This window comes from Populus nigra, chromosome 14 (genome assembly GCF_951802175.1).
Source record: "Populus nigra chromosome 14, ddPopNigr1.1, whole genome shotgun sequence".
Classification (NCBI taxonomy): Eukaryota; Viridiplantae; Streptophyta; class Magnoliopsida; order Malpighiales; family Salicaceae; genus Populus; species Populus nigra.
In genome coordinates this window covers 3,267,479-3,286,697 of record NC_084865.1, presented here as the reverse complement: position 1 = coordinate 3,286,697, position 19,219 = coordinate 3,267,479, and the positions used below count along the sequence as shown (strand labels likewise).

Here is a 19,219-nt window from a genome sequence, read left to right as displayed (position 1 = left end):
TTTAACCAAAATTTAATAACTTTCTCTCTCTTATACTGACTAAAATATAAAATAAATAAATTTATGGATCAAATTTAAAATTATAAAAAATAAAGGTAGAAAAAGAAAAGAAAGAGAACTAAAAATAAGTTTTTAATTCCCTCCACTATTTTTACCTGGGCTACAGGATTTCTTTTTGTTTTACATTTTGGTTCTATTTCATTGAGTTTTTCTTCTCTTGAGAATATTTTACTAATTGAACATTAAATTAGCTTTAAGAACCGAATTAAAAACAAATTTTAGTGTTAGTGTAGATTGCTATAGTGTTTTAACAAGATGTTTTACTATATTTGATATTTGATAAAGTACAAAGTATACCGTGAACATTACATTTGTTTTTACATCTACACACATATAAAGAAATTCCTATAAAATCTACAAATATTATAATTCGAAGTTTCAGTTATTTTTTTTTAAAAATTAATTAGATATAGATATATCATTAAAAAAAAAAAGAAGAAGCTAATGCTATAACTTAAATATACAAATTCATATTAATATTTTTTTCTTACCATCTCAACCAGTCATTTGAGAGTTCACTTTAAAAATATTTGAATATATTATATATATCATAAACTCACGGTGGAACAAATTTTGGAAGAACTTCATCAGCATATGTGACAGCAAGTTATAACGATCGAGCTCCCTTGATGAATATATATGGCATGACAGCTATCTCCTTACACAGAACATTGATCCACAGATGTGATAGTTATTCATCAATTTTCACAAATCCAGGTTTAATTAGACAACCCATATGGGGTCAACTTCAGGAGATGCATGCTGCAATCAAGTCTTGTGAAACAACACTACTAGAAGGAGTGTCTCTCAACAGGTGATCATGTCAATACTGCTGAATCTTGGATGTTGTAATCTAATTCAATTGTTTTTCTATTTATTTGTGCATGTAATGCAAGCATGCGATGAACACTGTATGCTTGTTTCAAATCAGGCCTATGCTTTTGAAGAAAATGGAGCAGGTTGTGCCGCCTTCCTTGTAAACAATGACCAGAAAAATACTGCAACTGTTGCATACATTTTCTTATGCTCATTGTTTAAAATATCAGAATCTGACATCACAGAAACTGAAAATGACCGTGACCTGCTCCTCGGTGACGATCCTCGTATGCTCCTCATATTTGAGGCCTCAATCCGATGCTTTACTACCCAAAAACACGTTGTACCCGAAGCTGCAACCATTATACTTGCTCCTATAATTCTGACAGCAACTGCATACCATTTCTCGCGGTCGCCCACGACAACATAAGATAGTGCCAAAAAATGTAACCGAAACAAGCGCACAAGCTATATATCCACATCAATTTATTTATAATTGTCATCGATTGCTTCTTTGCCTTTCTCTCTATGACTACGACTGATGTTTGCACCGCCACGACTGCCAGAGAAATGAAGAGCGCAATAGAATCAAAGACAAAGAATATGATGAAGGGAGCTTTCGGGGCGATATTTGCTTCCCCTAGAGACAGTTCAGGGGGGATTTCTCCAGGGTCGTCTCTACATATTGGCCAGGGATCCAGTGAAGATGGCTGCAAAGGCAACTGTTGCAATGAGAACAGCAACAGCAGTTGTCGAGTTGATGGCATTGTTAAGACCTTCTACGTGCATTTTGTTGACATATTTAGCAATGCCTTGCACATTCTTCGTAGTTTGACGTTTGTGTTCTTGTTGGTAGAGAACTTCTTCATGTTTTACGTTACTGTTTGTTTCAACTCTCGCGCTGGTATATATTTTTTCCTGTGGCCTAATCATTTTCGCACTCTGAACTCCATGCTCCTGCAAAATGAGTCCAATTTCGGGGTGCCCCATTTTCTCGAAAGTATCAAGAGCAGTTTCACCAGTCCTATTATCAGCCATCATACCAGTTTGACCGTGCCGAAGTAGCAGCCTAACAATATGCACAAACAGAACATTATTATGTCAGCTTAATTACCCCTCCCGTCATCGATGAAATGATTGCATGATCGAATCATTGCAATATATCCTTCAAACCAGGTTTTGCTTTATGAGACAAAACTGACAGCAAGATTACAATTTTCAAGCCCCAATCTGTTGGTCTCAATAAGAAGAGACCTAAACTGGAATGTATCCAACTCACTTAAACAATACCATAACGTGAAGAGACACCAATGTTAGGTAACTATAACTAACTGCCATTTTCAAAAAAATTGCCTCCACCACTCTTTAAATCACCTTCGATTTGCTTGATCCTAGCATAACAATTAATCACAAGTCATTAGCCCTTTAATCTCTTTGGTTTTGTTCTTAATTAATCCCATTTTTTCTTGATTCACCGTGACTAACAACAATAATAACAAGGATGCTTCTGCTAGCCCTGACAAGATCAATGAGTTGGGTTTCAATGTCATCAACACAGCGACACAATAAAACAAAGTTATTTAAGAGTAAACAAAGTTATTTAAGAGTTTGTAGAATTTTTTAGACAAATCTATAGTTGTTTAGAAATTTATTACCTGAAGATCTTATCTTTTTTGGCTTTGAATAATTCTTAAAAGGTTGAGTTATTGTAAAACACAAATTGTCTAATTGTTTGACTTTCAATAATAATCCATACGAACTATTAATAAGAAATCTTTTAAGTCTTTTTATTTATGAAAGAGAGATTGTTATATCTAGATTATTAACTTTTTATTCCGTGATTTATATAATTTTTTTATCTAATAAACAACAAAACACTTTGCATTATAATACTAAATAATTTTTTTTTTTTCATTTCCTTGCTGGGAAAAAGGGGATGGGGAGTATGAGCTGTAGATCCTTAAGTGCAAAGGAACTCATTCAATGCCTGGTTAAAACTTCCAGCTATGGATTTTGTGTCAAGCTTAAAATATAATAATGATTAATTCGGGATGGATTGATCGTTGTAAATACGTGGATTCAGAAGAAATGGCCTATAGAATAATTTCACCCTTTCTTTTTCTCCTTCCATTCTACACTCTTGTTTTTCATTTTATTTATTTGTTTGAAGTTTGATTCTTTCATTTAAATTATAATTTTTCTATTTTCAGTTTCTTAAGAACATGCTTGATATAAATATATTTCTATTTTGCAAATGAATCACAGTGATAAAATTATGTTAAATTAAACTCATACGCCAAGGTAACATCAAGCATTAAAAAACTAAAATGTTCGTGGCATTACTCATAAAATTTAATCTAGTATTACAATAATGATTAGAAGAATCTATAGAGGATGAAAAAACTACGATTTGTTAGTGAAAATAAAAGGGATCCCATCAAAGAAGGATTAAATTGCATACATTTTTTTGTAGTCACTGTTTAAGATCTCAGTGTCCGAGACCAGAGAAACTGAAAATGAGCGTGACCTGCTCCCAAGTGATGATCTTCGAATATTCTTCATGTTTGAGGCCTCAATTCGATGTTTTATCACCCAGTAACACATTGTACCGAACGTTGTCGCCATTATAGATGCTCCTACAATTGTAACACCGATTGCCAACCATTTCTCACGTTCACCAACAACAACAAAAGATAGTGCTAGAAATGCGACCGAAACAAGGGTACAAGCTATCCACATCAATTTGTTTATGACTGCCATCATCTTTTTTTTTGCTTTGCTCTCTATGGCTACAACTGATGTTTGCACCACCACAACAGCCAGGGAGATGAAGAGGGCAGTAGAATCAAAGATGAAGAATATGATGAATGGAACTCTTGGAGCAATATTTGCTTCCCCTAAAGACTGTCCAGGGGGGATTTCGTTAGGGTCATCAACAAATTCACCAGGGACGGTGTAGATGGCTGCAAAGGCAACTGAGGCAATGAGAACGGCAACAACAGTGGTGGAGTTGATTGCATTGTTAAGACCTTCAACATGCATTTTGTTGAGACGTTTAGCGATTCCTTTCACACGCTTTCTAGTTTGACGTGTGTGTTCCAGTTGGTGGTGGACTTCGTGTTTCACGTCGCTTACTGTTTGTTTCAGCTCTCGCGCTGGATTTATTTCCAGTGGCTGAATCGTTTTGGCACTTTGAACCCCATGCTCCTGCAGAATGACTGCAATTTCTGGATGTCCTGTTTTCTCAGCAGTATCGAGTGCAGTTTCAGTAGTCCTATTAACAGCCTTTACATCAGTTCTACTATGCCGAAGAAGCAACTTAACAATCTGAACCCAAAAATAAAAATATAAGACATCAGTTATACAATTTTCTATCCCCAAGGCTCTTCAAGCTGAACTATATATATATATAATCCACTTAGGGTATATGCCATTTAATGTTACCAAGAGTTCCAAATTCAACTAAATCACCTTTAACAATATTATAGTTTCCGTAAGTCAGATACAGCCAAGTTGTCGAACATTTCAGGATTCTGTGTAAAAGTCAACAGCAGTTTGATTTGAAAACCATTGTTTAAAGTAGTGACTCGAATAAGATGCACCATCAAGGAATTTTTCTAAATGATTATTAAGGTGGATCTCTATAAAATATTTAAGAGGGTTTGACTATATATTAATTAGGAAAATTAGTTGCTGACGGAAAAATCAAGTGTCATGGCATATCTCGAAGACTCGAATGATAAGGCCAACCGAGTTCATTAATGAACTATTCTAAGAAGGATAACTATCTGCACTCTTTAGATACAGTTTTTCTTATCCAACTCTTTCTTGATTATCTTTCTCAATTCTATTATCTTTTGTGAACTGCATATAGATTTTTAAATAGTGAAGCTTGCTTTGAATTCATACATGAATAGAAACAAGTCTAGTGTAAGATCAGCATGAGAAATGAAAAGATGACTTGGATTAGACAAAAAATCTCGACATTTCAATCTAGTTTGATAGTAATAAGACCTACTCATGGCAAAATGTTGAATCGTCCATAAATTAATCTTAGATTTTTATCCTTGTTGATATGCTAGAGAGGTAGGGAATAAGGAGAAATTTGCCTGAGCTCGTCCTTTCCTGGTTGCTATATGTAAGGGTGTGTTGCCTTTAGTATCAATCCTGTTTACAGCTGAAGGATCTGCAACAATCAGCTCCTCCACCACCTCAATATTTTGTCCCTTCACTGCCATGTGAAGTGCCGTCTGTCCCTTCTTATCTATCCTTGTTGCTATCCCAGGCTCCATTGTCAAAAGTGCTCGCACAACTTCCACATGCCCGTTTCTAGCTGCAGAATGCAAGGCAGTTTTTCCATTGCTTTTATCAATGGTTGATAGGCTACTCCCTGCATCCAACAAAAAATTCACAATTTCTATATGACCTTGTGTGGCAGCCGTGTGCAGAGCTGTAGTGTTTGATAAATCAACAGTCATAGACAATTCCGGATGGGCCTCCATTAGCACCCTCAGAATCTCTGCAGCAATACAGACCAAAACTCAAACATCGTTTCCTAAAATATAATGAACAAATAGTAAATTCCAAGATTGAGCCATACCTATATCCCCTTGCTTTGCAGCAACATGGAATGCATCAAACCCATTTCTTGCTTTGATACCAGCATTAGCAAGATCATAATACTTTATCATCTCTCTGACCACATCCACATAACCGTATTCTGCAGCAACATAAAGGGCAGTTTCTCCTGATTGGTTTTGCTTCTCTAACAATTCCTTCAATTCTTCTTCTCCAGTACCAGTTAAGATCTCCATTACAGCGCCTAAATTCCCAGCTCTGGCTGCAGAATGTAATGGTGTATCATCTCTTTTTCCTGTTAACTGTTTGGTCATCTTTTTCCTAGGCACTGAACTAGGCTGCCCGCCTGGTGACTCCATTGGATCCATTAATCAAAAAGAAAAATCCTTTATAATTCTAATATTAATTCATGTCTTTTTTTCTTCTTTCCAGCAAAAACCCAGATTAAAATTTGCATCTTTTATCATCAAGACTCATTATCTCTTTAAAGCAACCAAGATAATAATAATCTTTGGTAACTCTTTCCCATAATGTTGGAACTTTGATTCTGACCTTGCATGTCTGGTTCTGCTCTCTCTTGCATCCTAAATTACAAGCATGTCAGCAACATAGATAGGGTATAGAGCAAAAACAAAAAATCCCACAAAAAAAAAATTAAAACATTTTTTTCCATACCAAAAAAAGGAGATCAAGAAGGGATAAAGAATTAAGAGGAAAAAATCATATTATGTTTACTTGGGTTAGAAGGAAGGAGCTTCTTTTGCGCTCCTCTGTCAACAGGATAAAAACCCATAGAATTTAAAAAGCTGTCTCTAAAGAGAGACTCAAAAACATTTGTAAGGCTGTAATTAATGTATCTATCTATCTATAGTAAAGATGAAGTTTAGAGAAAGTTACAACAAAGGTTGTTAGACTAGAATTTTAATGACTGAAACTATAGAAAAGCACAAAGGTTGCAGAGAAAGAGCGAGAATTTCTTTACTTTTTTTTCTTTTTTTGTTACCCATAGCTGAAGATATTATAAAGTAGGCGCTGAAGACTCTTCTTATATAAGTAATGTTTTAATCTCAACTCTTATAAGAAAGTTTTTCCACCAAAAAGTCACAATAAATCTATTGTTTTCCCCTTAAACTAATTGGCATTTCATATATATATATAAAGAGCATAGTTGTCAAGATCTAGGCTCGTGGAATGGTGGATCAACTCGTATCTATTTAAAAATAATTTTATTTTTAATAAAAAAAGTTAAAAAAATAAACAATGTAGTTTTGGACAAAATTAAAACAAAAAAAATAAATTATTAAAGTTGACTTGATTGGGTTCATGAAGATATGATAGTTCATCAAGTCTTTCTAACAAGTTAGATTGAGTTCCATGTTTAAAATAAAAGTCAGCAAAAGATTTAACTGTAGTAGTAGACTAACCAAATTGGATTTAATAACTGTAAGAGAGAATGCATCTTAGAAAGTATATCTTTCAGGAAATTCCTTCATGAAGATTTACATCCAAAGGTACTTTAAAAATGATTTCTCATTTTATTTCAATTAGTTTTTTTTAATATGTTAATATTTCATGTAAAAATACTCATTTTGAATTAGACATTCTCTCCTTCAAGCTCCTTTTCTTCACCTTGGTGAGCTCTGCCTCTACTTGCACCAAAGATAATCGTGAACAAATAAGTGCTTGTGCGTATGAGATCAGTTTGATTGTACTTGAAACATTCCCTATTTCCCCAGAAAGCACATGCTTTCTGCGAGCTTCTTGATGTTACTTCGAATCCCTTGGACGCTGTTGCTTGCTTTTTCATCGACGTGGTATCTCAAATCTGGGACGACGACAGTCTTTCTGGGGCCAAGTTCTTTAGCAAGTACTGCGGTTTCCAAAACTTCAATCCCCGGGCGGCCCAAAATCTTGGAAGTAATCAACTTTTTATGTTCTTCTCTTTATGCATCTGCCATATATAAACAATGGACCAATAAGCTTTTTAGTTTGTGATCTTACTCTATTGTTTGAAGGGTCAGAAGGAATGCATGCAGCTACTTTCTCGTTTAATTTATGTGTTAATGTTTCATTGATCAAAGAATTACATGTTTTTGAGTTCAACACTTGTGATATCAGACATCAAATACACGTGATACTGGATGTTCTAGAACATGTTTCTTGACAAGAGTTTGGAATCCAATAGAGCTACTCTGGACTATTTCTTCATTGTTTAACAGGGTATCATTATCTTCTTGTTCATAGACAAGATGTACTCCACACTTCTTTACTTGAAAATCAGGTGTCACAGATGCTGAAACATTCACTTGATCCCCAACTTCCAATTGATCAGTACCAAACCTCCAATGGCTTAACCATAACATATCTTCACCAATTTGTGGTACCCCGTAGACTATTGGATTATAGCTCCATTTCAAAACCTTGGTTTTGTTGCTGATTTCAGCATCAGGTGGATATAGAGTAGCACATTTCTTATCTGTATTGCGTAATCCATATACAATGCATAAGTTTAATCCACGAATCTTGCGACTTGGAAGTGGAGGCACGGCAAACGATACTGAATTGTTCTGCTTTTGATGGCTGTACCAACTTGGAACCTCACTTCCAGGAAGAAAAATGCTAAATATGCCTTGTTCTTGCAATATCTGTGCCATTGGAATCATAAATTACAAAATGATTAAGGATGGATTGAAAATTTTTTCTATTAAAGAAAACTCATAATTTTGAAGCCAGAAAGGGTTATTACCTGGAGGCGAGTTATCCTTGATGTCTTTGTGATAGAATTGATCATTTCCACTTCAATGCTACCTAAAGATTCTATATTGAACAGGTGCAGGTTATGGATCATTTTGGCATCAAATTCTCTCATCATTTCTAAGTTGAACAAGCCTTGAACCTGAACTAGTCTTTTACAACCAATAAGATTAAGTCTCAAGGATCTCAACAAATTTGGCAAATTTGCAATTCTTTCCAACTTCGTACATTTTTCTGCCCTCAACTTCTTTAAGCTTGTTGGAAGTTCGGGAAGTGATTGGAGACTTCTGCAGTGGTTTAACAGAAGGTCCTGTAGCATAGAGAGGCTATTCATGCTTTCTGGTAGGGTTTGAATTGGGTTTTTACTCAGGTTTAGGTGCTCCAAGGCAGGCAGGCTGCTAAGATCATCAGGAATAACATCATCTGTTATATTGCAATCAGCAAGACTTAACTTTACCAGAGAACATGGTAGAAAAGTGAATGAAAAGCTAGTGGATTGTAGACTTCTTCTCGGAAATAACCAAGACCACCAATTTAATTGCCATGACTGTAGCCGATTTATGGAAGTTTCATCAGCACGAAGCACCCTTAAGCATTGCAATGTTCGTAGCTCCTCAGGTAGCTCATCAAGTTTGGAGCATCCAGATAAAATAAGTTTGTCAAGTGATTTCAACAAACCAATGCTCCTAGGAAGCTTTATGAGATTTTTGCAGCCTTTCAGATTTAAGAGAAAAAGGCTTCCCAGATTTCCAATGGATTCGTGAACCTCAATCAAACTTATGCAATATTTAAGAATCAGCCTTTCAAGACTAGGCAGTCCTGATAGGTCAGAGGTATTTACTAGACCATGTGAATGACTGAGATCAAGAATTTTCAAATTTTCAAGAGCCTGTTTTGAAAGAGATGTCATTAGTTTATCTGAATACATAATTAATCTGAGGGAGAAAGAATTAGAGTCGTACCTGGGTTTTCCTCCAAACACGTTTTAGACTACTCTTGTGCATATCAAGAACAATCAGATCTTCTAGGGAAAAATTATCTGGTATAAAATTCAAAGAGAATCCATGCCAGCGCATCCACACTAAACTCTTAGGAAAATCTGCATAACTTCCCTTAAGCTTTACATTATTGAGATCAAGCAGTTTTAAATTGCTCATTTCTGCAAATGCCTTAGTTTGCAAGTCTGCATTATTTGCCAATGCCGTGCTTATCTGTTGTTGGTCGAGTATGAGGCTCTTAACAGCACGTGTACCCTGCTTAGAAGGTAACAACACAATCTTAAAATATAAAGGAGAATTAAAGAGCAAGCATTAAAAAATGTGCACTGAAATAAACGGAGTAGGTTTCTCACAGTATTTTTTCTCAAAACACTGAATGAATCCTTGTGACGCCACAGTCTGCTACGTTTCCCAAGGTCATCGGGTGATTCTTGGCGAACAATTTCCCTTCCCATGTCTCTAAGTGATTGATGCATCATCAATATCTTGTCTTTGTCAATTGTTATTAGACATCTATCGACGAGTTTCTGAATTCCAAGTACCCTGTAGAAATCACAGCCTTCAACTATTCTATCTAAATAATCCTTATCCTTTCCAATGAAGAAACAAGCTATGTCAAGGAACAGATTTTTGTCGTGATCATCTTGTAGGGAGTCAAAGCTTCTTCTAAGAATCTTTTGAATCTTACCATCATCAATGGCTTCTGGTTCCTGTAATGCTCTTCTCCATAATTCCACAGGTTGACCATGTAAAGAAGAACCCAAAACTTGAAGAGCCAATGGAATTCCACCACAGTGATTCACCACATTCTCAGAGTACATCTCATAACCATGCAAAGGTTGATTTTGGCCAAAAGCATGCCAACTGAAAAGCTGAAGCGATTCATTCTCATTCAATTGCTGGACTTTGAACATTACACTAACTTCATCAGCCCTTAGCAAACGTTCATGCCTCGTTGTTATGATAATTTTACTTCCCTGGTAAAACCATTGTCGCATTCCAATTATTGCACTAACTTGGTCTAATTGATCGACATCATCTAGAATAAGAAGAACTCTTTTGCAACAAATAGCATCTTTGATCTTAATGATCCCTTCATCTATACTGTGAAATTTACCTGCTTTTCTCTTTGTGACATCTGAAACAAGTTGCTTCTGCAAACGAACCAGACCATTAGGTTGCTCTGACATTTCCCTAATATTAGCGAGAAAGCTACTACTTCCCTCAAAATTGTGGCAGTTTTGATTATATACTCTCTTCGCAATGGTTGTCTTTCCAATGCCCCCAATCCCATAGATTGTTGCTATGCCAACATCATCTGATCCATCTCGTAACCACAAATTGATGAGCCTTACACGGGAATCTATTCCGACTAAATAGGGCTCAACATTTAGTATCTTGGGATTCAATCTATTTCCAACCTCTTTAACAACATTCTGAATAAATTTAGATTCATACCTACAAATCATGTATTAAATACATTAAAGAATAATGATTAATTATGCTAGTACTGCACTATTCTAGCAGGCTGACAGCAGCATTTAGGACTAGAAAGTATAATCTTGAAGTCCTGGAGTTACTTGTTTGGAATTAAGAAAGTATTCTTGTAATTAATTTACACATTGAATCTTTCTTTTTGCTCCATTTGAAGATATTTATCTTATTCTTCTATCTATGGCATCAAGCTATCTCACATGAAGAATTTCTTAGAAACACAATTCTCAACCTATGAAGTCTAGCAAAATTCATTATAATATAAATCATGGATGCATAAGTTGATTTTAATTGCTTGAGATTCCATGCATCTAAATTTATTTTCTATTCTATGTGTTTGAAAAACAAAAACATGCATCAAGGCAACTCTCATGAAAATACTCACAAATTATGTGGTTAAATTACATACCCATCTTGTAAAACCATCCCTCCAAGATCAGCAACTTCCTTCAGAGCCATCCTCCAACCCTCCACTCTGTCCTCCTTTTTGAACCGCTCTTCATGCCTAACAAAAGCTTCAGCAAAACTCCCTGTCTGGTCACTGACATGGGATGGATCCAAATCATAGAAAATTGGCAAAACAACATGCCACCCACCAAGTTTTTTATGCTCCATGATCATCACTAGTTCATCGAGACACCATCTTGATGAAGCATAATCTTTAGAGAAGACAATTATAGACATTCTTGACTCTTTTATTGCTTTTTGGATTTCTATCTCAATGTTCTCCCCTCTCTGAATTTCATCATCATCTCTAAATGTGTGAAATCCTGCTTGTACTAAAGCTGTGTGGAGGTGATCGGTAAAGTTCTTGCGGGTGTCTGCACCTCTAAAACTCAAGAACACTTGGTAAGTGCATCTACTCTTTGAAGAAGAGGCTTCATCTTGGGGTATTGCAGTAGCCATTCAAGAAACTGTACAGATCAAAATCTTTGGGTCAGTATAGATATAGAACAGGAATATCAACAAAAGAATCTTGTCGAGCAAAGAGGAAAGTTCCTAGAGGAGAGAAGGAATTTAAGCACCCCCACTCACCTGAATTCACTGTTTGCCGGCTCTTCTAAGGGATGACACCGCTATCATTGATGGAGTTTCTATTATATTTATAATTTTTTGGATTAAAAAAATGATATTTATATATTATTTATAGATTTTTTAGCATTTATTAGATCAGTGACCCGTAATGTGATGTAGTCGGAAAAAACAAATAGCACAAAAAAAATACTTAGGTGTTTTTAGCGTGTTTGTTTTCCAGTGAGAATTTTAAATTTATATATATATTAGATAATGTTTTTAAAAAAAAATATTAAGATTGTGATATATTAAAAAATATTTTTAAAAAATTATGAGATAAAGATATATTAAATTAATTCATGTTAATATTAAATAACTTGTTAAATTGCGACCCAGATCATAAAAATGCAATAATCTTATTAAAAACAAATTAAAACAAAAATGAAATTCAATTTTCAATCAATAAAATATTAAAATGATAAAATTAAAGAAAAAAGCATTCAATTTAAAAAATATTAAAAAATAACTCGAGTAAATCTAGATTAACCTCTTAACCTATGCTTTGGATCATAATAAAGGGATGATCTAATAGAGAGTAAATTGAAAAAGTTTATAAAGCTCAATTTCTCATCAATCCAATATTAAAATATAAAATTAGAAATAAAATTAATTTAAAAAAACAAAAAAAAAATCCGAATCAACTCAAGTTAGCTTATTAAGCTCGTAACTTAGGTTAGCATGCCTCGAGTTATAAAATCAAGATAAATCCATAAAAAATAATTTGAAATAAAATCATGAATCACAATACTCAACCAACTCAATATTGAAAGATGAATTTGAAAAAAATAATCAAATAATAAAAGTACATAAAAAATAACTCAAACCAACATGGGTTAATCTACCAAACTCATGATCCAAGTCACAATACCTAGATAACCCAATGGAAAGCAAATAAAAAAATCACGAAACCTAATTCTCAACCAACCAAATATCAAAAGATAAAATTAAAAAAAAAAACTTTAATCAACCCTAGGTTAACATGCAAAACTTGCGACTCAAGTCACAATACCAAAATAATCTCATAGAAAGCAAAACAAAAAGAATCACAAAACTTAATTTTCAAACAATTAAATTTTGAAGAATGAAATTTAAAAAATTAATTAAAAAAGATTTTTTAAAAAAAAAGTCAATCCAAATTAACTTGTTAAATCCGCAACTCAGGTTGTGATACCAATATAAAACAATAAAAAGCAAACTAAAAAAAATGCAATACCCAATTTTCAACCAATCTAAAGTTTAATGATGGCATCAAAAAAGAAAAATTTAAATATTTAGGACCAAAGTTGACATCCAAAAAGAAATGACAGATCACTTTGTAATTTTTGAAGAGTTAGATATGAAAATCGAGGGAATGAGATAGAAAAGAGAAAGAAAAAGAAAGAAAGAAAGATTAGAAAGTCAGACCTCCTCGTACATGTGTCGCTTTGGAATGAAGAGGATATTGAGATAAATCTAATGATATCATGGAAGGCTAGAAATGGAGGTCATAGACCACTGCACATGCCACTAAAGTGTGTCGACCCTTCTCACATTGTAGCGCGTGTGTTATACATGTTAGCCACTTCCTTCTTAAACAATAATTTCAATTTCAAAATTGGTCTCTAAATCTTTAATTGTTTGAAACAAATGAAATCAAATTGTATTTTGCCAAATAAAACATCAACTGAGCATTAGATATTTTCTCTGACACCTCGAGAACCTAATATGAAGTCAATTGAATCAAACCATCAAGTTTGATCCCTAAGCAACATATTTAAAAGGATAAAATTGAAGAGAAGAAAACTTGGGTGATAAAAAAAAAAGTCATGACACTATTACCATTCGTAAGTGTTTGAACAATGTTGTAGCTAAATGTTTTAGTTTCTTTTATAAGTATTGTATTAATATTGGAGTACGTATATAATGGATTAATGTGTTTTGTACATGTTTTTTTTTTAATCTAAAATCCATGTTTAGAAAAAAGAAACTAGAGTTATGGTGGTAATTCAATGTCTTTGGGCTTAGCCAAGCGCTAAGCCCAAGCCCAAGCATATACAAGTCAAATGAATTATTAAATCTAATATTCTTAAGCTCAACTAGTGGCTCTAGTAATTTTGTTAGGTTTTATGTTGAACCAAAGATTCTGATGAGTCAAAGATGTTTTTTCTCTTTAATACATAAGAGATATTAAATGCTATGAGGAAAATATAATTTTTAAGCCCTTTTTCTTAACCAAAGAATAAAAATCATGAACTATAAAAAGACCCATTGAATCCTTAAAATAAAGGGTTTTAAATCTTCAATCTTGACAACGTATTTATTTCCATAGTCTTTCTCTAAAATATTTTTATCTTTTTTCTTAAAAATATACTTACTTAAATATCGAAGAGTCCTCGAATTCAGAAAATAAAACATTTGACATATATTAATTACTGGTCATCTTGATTTACCAAATACCAGACTTTAGCCACTAACCACCATGGTCACCTTGACTAAACAAATAAATCACATTAGTAGAAACAAGATATTAATCAATTATATGTGTTGTAAACATTGCCTCTAAATTACTTGGATCTTTTAAGACATCATTAATATATATTATATTAGATTCAATAAATATAAATATTTTATATATATAGATAGATATAAATGTATATATTTTAGGTTAGAATTGATAATGTTTAAACTATGTTTAATGCACATTGAATACAATAATTATTTAAAAAGAAGTTGGTTCACCCGGATGATATTCATCAAATTCAAGTTAAATTATCAACCACCTTTTCAATGTTTCAAAGTCTAAGCTTTGATCTTACTTTCTTAAGTTTAGCTATCAAAATCCTGTGATTAGTCAATTAATATAGATATTCTTTACAATTTAGAAATTTGATTTACATCCCATGACCTTCCAAATGAACCAAGTAACTCTTGAGGAATTTATTTATTTTTCTTTGAGCAAATGTGTATTCAAGTTTAACTAACGAGCTACGAACATAAGTTGAACCATGTCAAAGTAACATAAATTCATTACCAGAAACAAAATTATCATTACCAGAAACAAAATTATCATTACCAGAATCAAGAACAGTACGTAAGACCTAGCAAATTCTCGTTTCTAGCAGGAAGCCAAGATTTCTGTGATTTTTCTTTAATTATATAAATATTCGCATCAGTTTGCATATACCTTGTTTAATTTCATACATCTTGAAGTTAATGACTATATAAACCTCTAGTGATTCTAAGATTTATAAAAATCAAACTAGTAACATTTAAAAAACAAATCTAAAATCCGGTTAAAATTTGTGTCTTTAGCAATAACCAAGAGCAATGCAGTATCCTTGCCAATGGACCAAAGCTTCTGCCATTACATACAGTTTGAGAAATCCAGGAACAGAAAATCCGCCTGGCTTTAAGGATTTTTCTCCGGCCATTAACAAATCTAAGAAATTTGAACTTGCCAAAAACATATCTTTCTGAGGAGATAACTTCTTAATCTACCGCTACCAGCAAAGAAACCAGACTTAAGGACCAGACTCCGGCTGGATCGACTTCATGATGAAAGCCATGGTTGTCAGACTGGTTAAGCTCCCAGATCACTGGATGGTGACGAGTTGACCGGATTAGTTAGTTATGATGATCATAACACTAAAGAAGTATATGTAATAGTGTGATAAATTTTATCTCTAATTTATCATTTTGATAAGATTTTTAGTATAAATCACTGGAATTAGTCATGTAATTTGCAAGTAACTAGTTTTTGAATCAAATTGCTAGATCAGGCCAGATTACTGTATATAATAAATGTAAGACTTCACTCTCTAATTTTCATCGCCCCCAAACCATCTTCTTGATTAAGGAAAAAAAAAGGCGATCTATTTATTTAATTAGGACACCATGAAACCTGACAGGAAGAATACCCAGTTTTTAGCCAATCTACTAGTGATCTCTCCACCTTTGTCAAAATGAAAAGAAAAATATTTAAACTCTTGATTTATAATCAATTTTTTTAATTAGTACATGATTCTTTTTCAATTGTTTTCGATCATGTGTATTTCATTCTTTTCCAATCAATTTTGATGCATTGTAAATGTTGTGACTTTAACCCGAGAGACCTTACCCTCTATTTTCTTATAAGAGTAATATTTATAATCAATTAATTTTTCTGTCTTTAATCCCATTCTTTTATATATATATATTTATGTATATATAAACCTTTGATTTTTGTACTATAAACGTTCTATATATCTCATTTTACCTGCATTTAATTATCCATCAATCCTAATATATAGGTTTTATGTTGAAAACCATTGAATCTAGAAGTGTCTTGTACTTATTTTGCCAAAGAACTAATTTAACCTAATAATTTAAGTCATTAGATAAAATTTTAAGATATAATTTGTATTATTCTCTAATACATCCCCTTAAATAAAAAAATTTTAAGCTTGAAACTTGCACGGACTAACACTATTTTGTGTTTAATTTTTATCAAATAAATAAGAATTATAAAATTTAAATTATTGACCACTTGAATATCAAAATTTTGATACCATAATAAAAAATCAATCCAATCTAATAACTTAAATTTTTAAATAAAATTTATATTATTTTCTAATACGAACAACAATACAAAAAGTTTAGTGAAAATAAATTACTTTTAGTGAAAATACTTAGTGAAAATAAATAAATATTTTTTAATTAAATATTTTATAAAAAAAATACTTAGTGAAAATAAATAAAAAGTTTTTTAAGTACTCATATATATTTCTTCTATTTCATAGTAATGTTTTTTTTTATAAAATATTTTTAAAAGTGTTTTTTAAATTATTTTTTGTTTGAGAAATATTTTTATATATTTTTTTATTTTAATATATTAATTATAAAAATTTAAAAATATTATTTTAATATATTTTTAATTAAAAAGCATATCCCACCGCTACACAGATAAGTCTCCTGTAGTGGCCTAGAAATGTGGAGGCAGTGGGGGCTAGGCCAAGCTGGGAGCGCGTGGGTAAGCAGATATTTGGGGGTAGTGTGGGACCCAACAATTAAGACCTCGTATCTAGACTGTAGATATGTGGGGACTTGGGACCATGTTTCCGCGTTTCTTGACTATCTGATCAAGGATCTTTTGATTAATTAAACATATTTAATTTTATTATATACTTGATTTATCAAATCCAAATCAAGATTAATTAATTTATCTATTTGGTGTTCTTAACACGTGTTTGGCTAGAGGATTGTCTTCTGACAATATTCTTCCTTGTCGAGTTACCATGTTATTCTCATCTTTTTTTTTATTTGGATATTAAATAATTTACTGATTGTTTCGACTTTGTGAATGGGTTTTACCGGTTTTACCCCTGATTGTTAAAAGAAGGTTTTTTAAAGTATATTTATTTAAAAATATATAAAAATAATTTTTTATTTTTTTATTTTTTAAAATTTGTTTTTAATATTAATATATCAAAATAATAATAATAACATGTTCAAACTAAGATACAATGAGCTAAATTTATTAAGATCAATATTAAAAAGTTATGTTTTTAAAAAATAAAATAATATTATTATAATAAAAATATAATTAATTTAGATTAATCCAATAATCTAATAAATCTAATAACCCGAGTACTTTTCAACTCAGATTTAATAATTATTAGTTTACTAAATATTGGTTCTTGTAGTCTTTTTTGTTATTAAAGCCTCCCACTTCTTCTTCTTCTTCTTTATATTGATTGAATCTTTTTACTCTTTATTTTGTTCTATAAAAACCCCTCCATCATACTATTGTTATTTTTTACTCAGTGTGATATCTTTCTATTAGGCAACTCTTTTATTTCATAAAATTATATAATTAATTAAATAAATAAAAATACATTAAAATTAAATATTTCTAAAAATAATTTACTTTCTTTCAATCATTTAATTCCCGTCTCAAAATGAAAAAATATAAAAAATAAAAGACTTATTGTGGATCCCACAAAAGAACAAGGGTGCAGCATTCATCTTAACACTCTAACACAAAGGCACTATATAAGCGTATTGACTAGCAATATTATAATAAGGAGATCTCTTCATAATAAAAATAAAAGAGTAAAAGAATTCAATCAATTCAAAAAAGAATAAAAAATAAATAAAAGATTACAAGGATCAGATTTTAGCCTAATGTTAATAATTTGAGTAACGTTTTATTATTGGAAAAAAAAGGTGTATGGATAGATTGACTAACACCAGATAAATAACATCAATTAAATTTTTCAAATTAAAATTGTGTAAAAATTTTATTTTTTTTTAGTTTAATTAATTTTAAATATATAGACAAATGTTCACATGAGCAATCCATTGAGTCTAATATAGTAAAATTAAGTTTAGAGAGCTAATTTAACATGAAACTCGTATAACATATGAATATTTTATAAATATACACCAATATTTAATTTCAATTTAAAGTTATTTTTTTATAACTAAAAGTTTAAAGATGTATTTGGAAGTGTAGTAACAATTATTTTTTAAAGTGTTTTTTTGTTCAGAAATGCATTAAAGTAATATTTTTTTATTTTTTAAAAAATATTTTTGATATTAAAATATTAAAACGATATGAAAATATAAAGAAATTTAAAGATTTTTTTAAAAAAAATCCACCTACCACCTATTTAAAACATAATACAAAACAATAGCTAAGTCGGAGAAGGAAAAACTATCTCTTCAACTATTTGTGCTTGTTCTCTCCAAGACACCATAAAAGCTTTAGTAATTTGTAACGTTTATTACTAAATGAAACGACATAGACATGAGGTTTTGGCATGTCTAGACATCCCATATGAAATGACTCAACTCTTCATTGTACTTTCACTTCTTGTGGGGGCTTCCATATGGGGAAGAAGGTGCCTTGACCTCCACCATGCATATCTAATTAATTGGATTATTCAAACACGATCTAGCATGGATATTTTATCCTGTTTTTTTTTTTTTTTTTTTTTTTTTATTTTTATAGAAGCTATCTTGCTTACTGTTTAATGCAACTCAATTGAAGAAGAAACGGAAAACTTTGCAAGAAAATCATCTTTAGCTGTTTCTGCGTGATGATGTTTTATAATCTAATGTCAACAAGATTAAAAGCTTTTTTTAGTGTTTAAGTAGAGAGTAATTGTATATTCACATCAATTTTTTTTTTTTTTTTAGAGTTGATAAAGTTGATGATTGGTGATAGGAAATCTAACATTTATAAACATGGTTTTTTTTTTGGGGTTTATGAACCCTCCGATGATAAAATTAATAACTTTTAATAAGTGATTGCAATAAAATAAAAAAGAGCTTTAAATCCTAAGAATAAGAGTATTTGTTCTTATTTATGTATGATAAATGTTTCGAGAATAAGAATATGGATACTTAATAGAATAGAAAAATGTGAATCCTTTTACCTGAGTAATTTAAGGAGTATATATAGCATCTGAACCTTGTCATGTTGC

General features: G+C 31.8%; 2 protein-coding genes and 1 pseudogene across 2 annotated transcripts; all 3 read right to left on the bottom strand.

Annotated features, from left to right (window-relative positions):
* Positions 1-993: 993 nt before the first annotated feature.
* Positions 994-1,971, bottom strand: LOC133673303 (ankyrin repeat-containing protein At5g02620-like; annotated as a pseudogene).
* Positions 1,972-3,183: 1,212 nt separating this feature from the next.
* Positions 3,184-6,452, bottom strand: LOC133673055 (ankyrin repeat-containing protein At5g02620-like). Its single transcript, XM_062093672.1, has 3 exons — positions 5,477-6,452; positions 4,986-5,395; positions 3,184-4,203 (listed from the first exon to the last, which is right to left on the bottom strand). The coding sequence occupies exons 1-3, from the start codon at positions 5,820-5,822 to the stop codon at positions 3,325-3,327; spliced, it is 1,635 nt and encodes a 544-aa protein (XP_061949656.1). The 5' UTR covers positions 5,823-6,452; the 3' UTR covers positions 3,184-3,324.
* A 1,042-nt stretch (positions 6,453-7,494) lies between these two features.
* On the bottom strand, positions 7,495-11,799 carry LOC133673434 (disease resistance protein RUN1-like). Its single transcript, XM_062094232.1, has 6 exons — positions 11,736-11,799; positions 11,110-11,614; positions 9,560-10,664; positions 9,171-9,461; positions 8,201-9,097; positions 7,495-8,099 (listed from the first exon to the last, which is right to left on the bottom strand). The coding sequence occupies exons 2-6, from the start codon at positions 11,604-11,606 to the stop codon at positions 7,569-7,571; spliced, it is 3,321 nt and encodes a 1,106-aa protein (XP_061950216.1). The 5' UTR covers positions 11,607-11,614; positions 11,736-11,799; the 3' UTR covers positions 7,495-7,568.
* Positions 11,800-19,219: the final 7,420 nt, after the last annotated feature.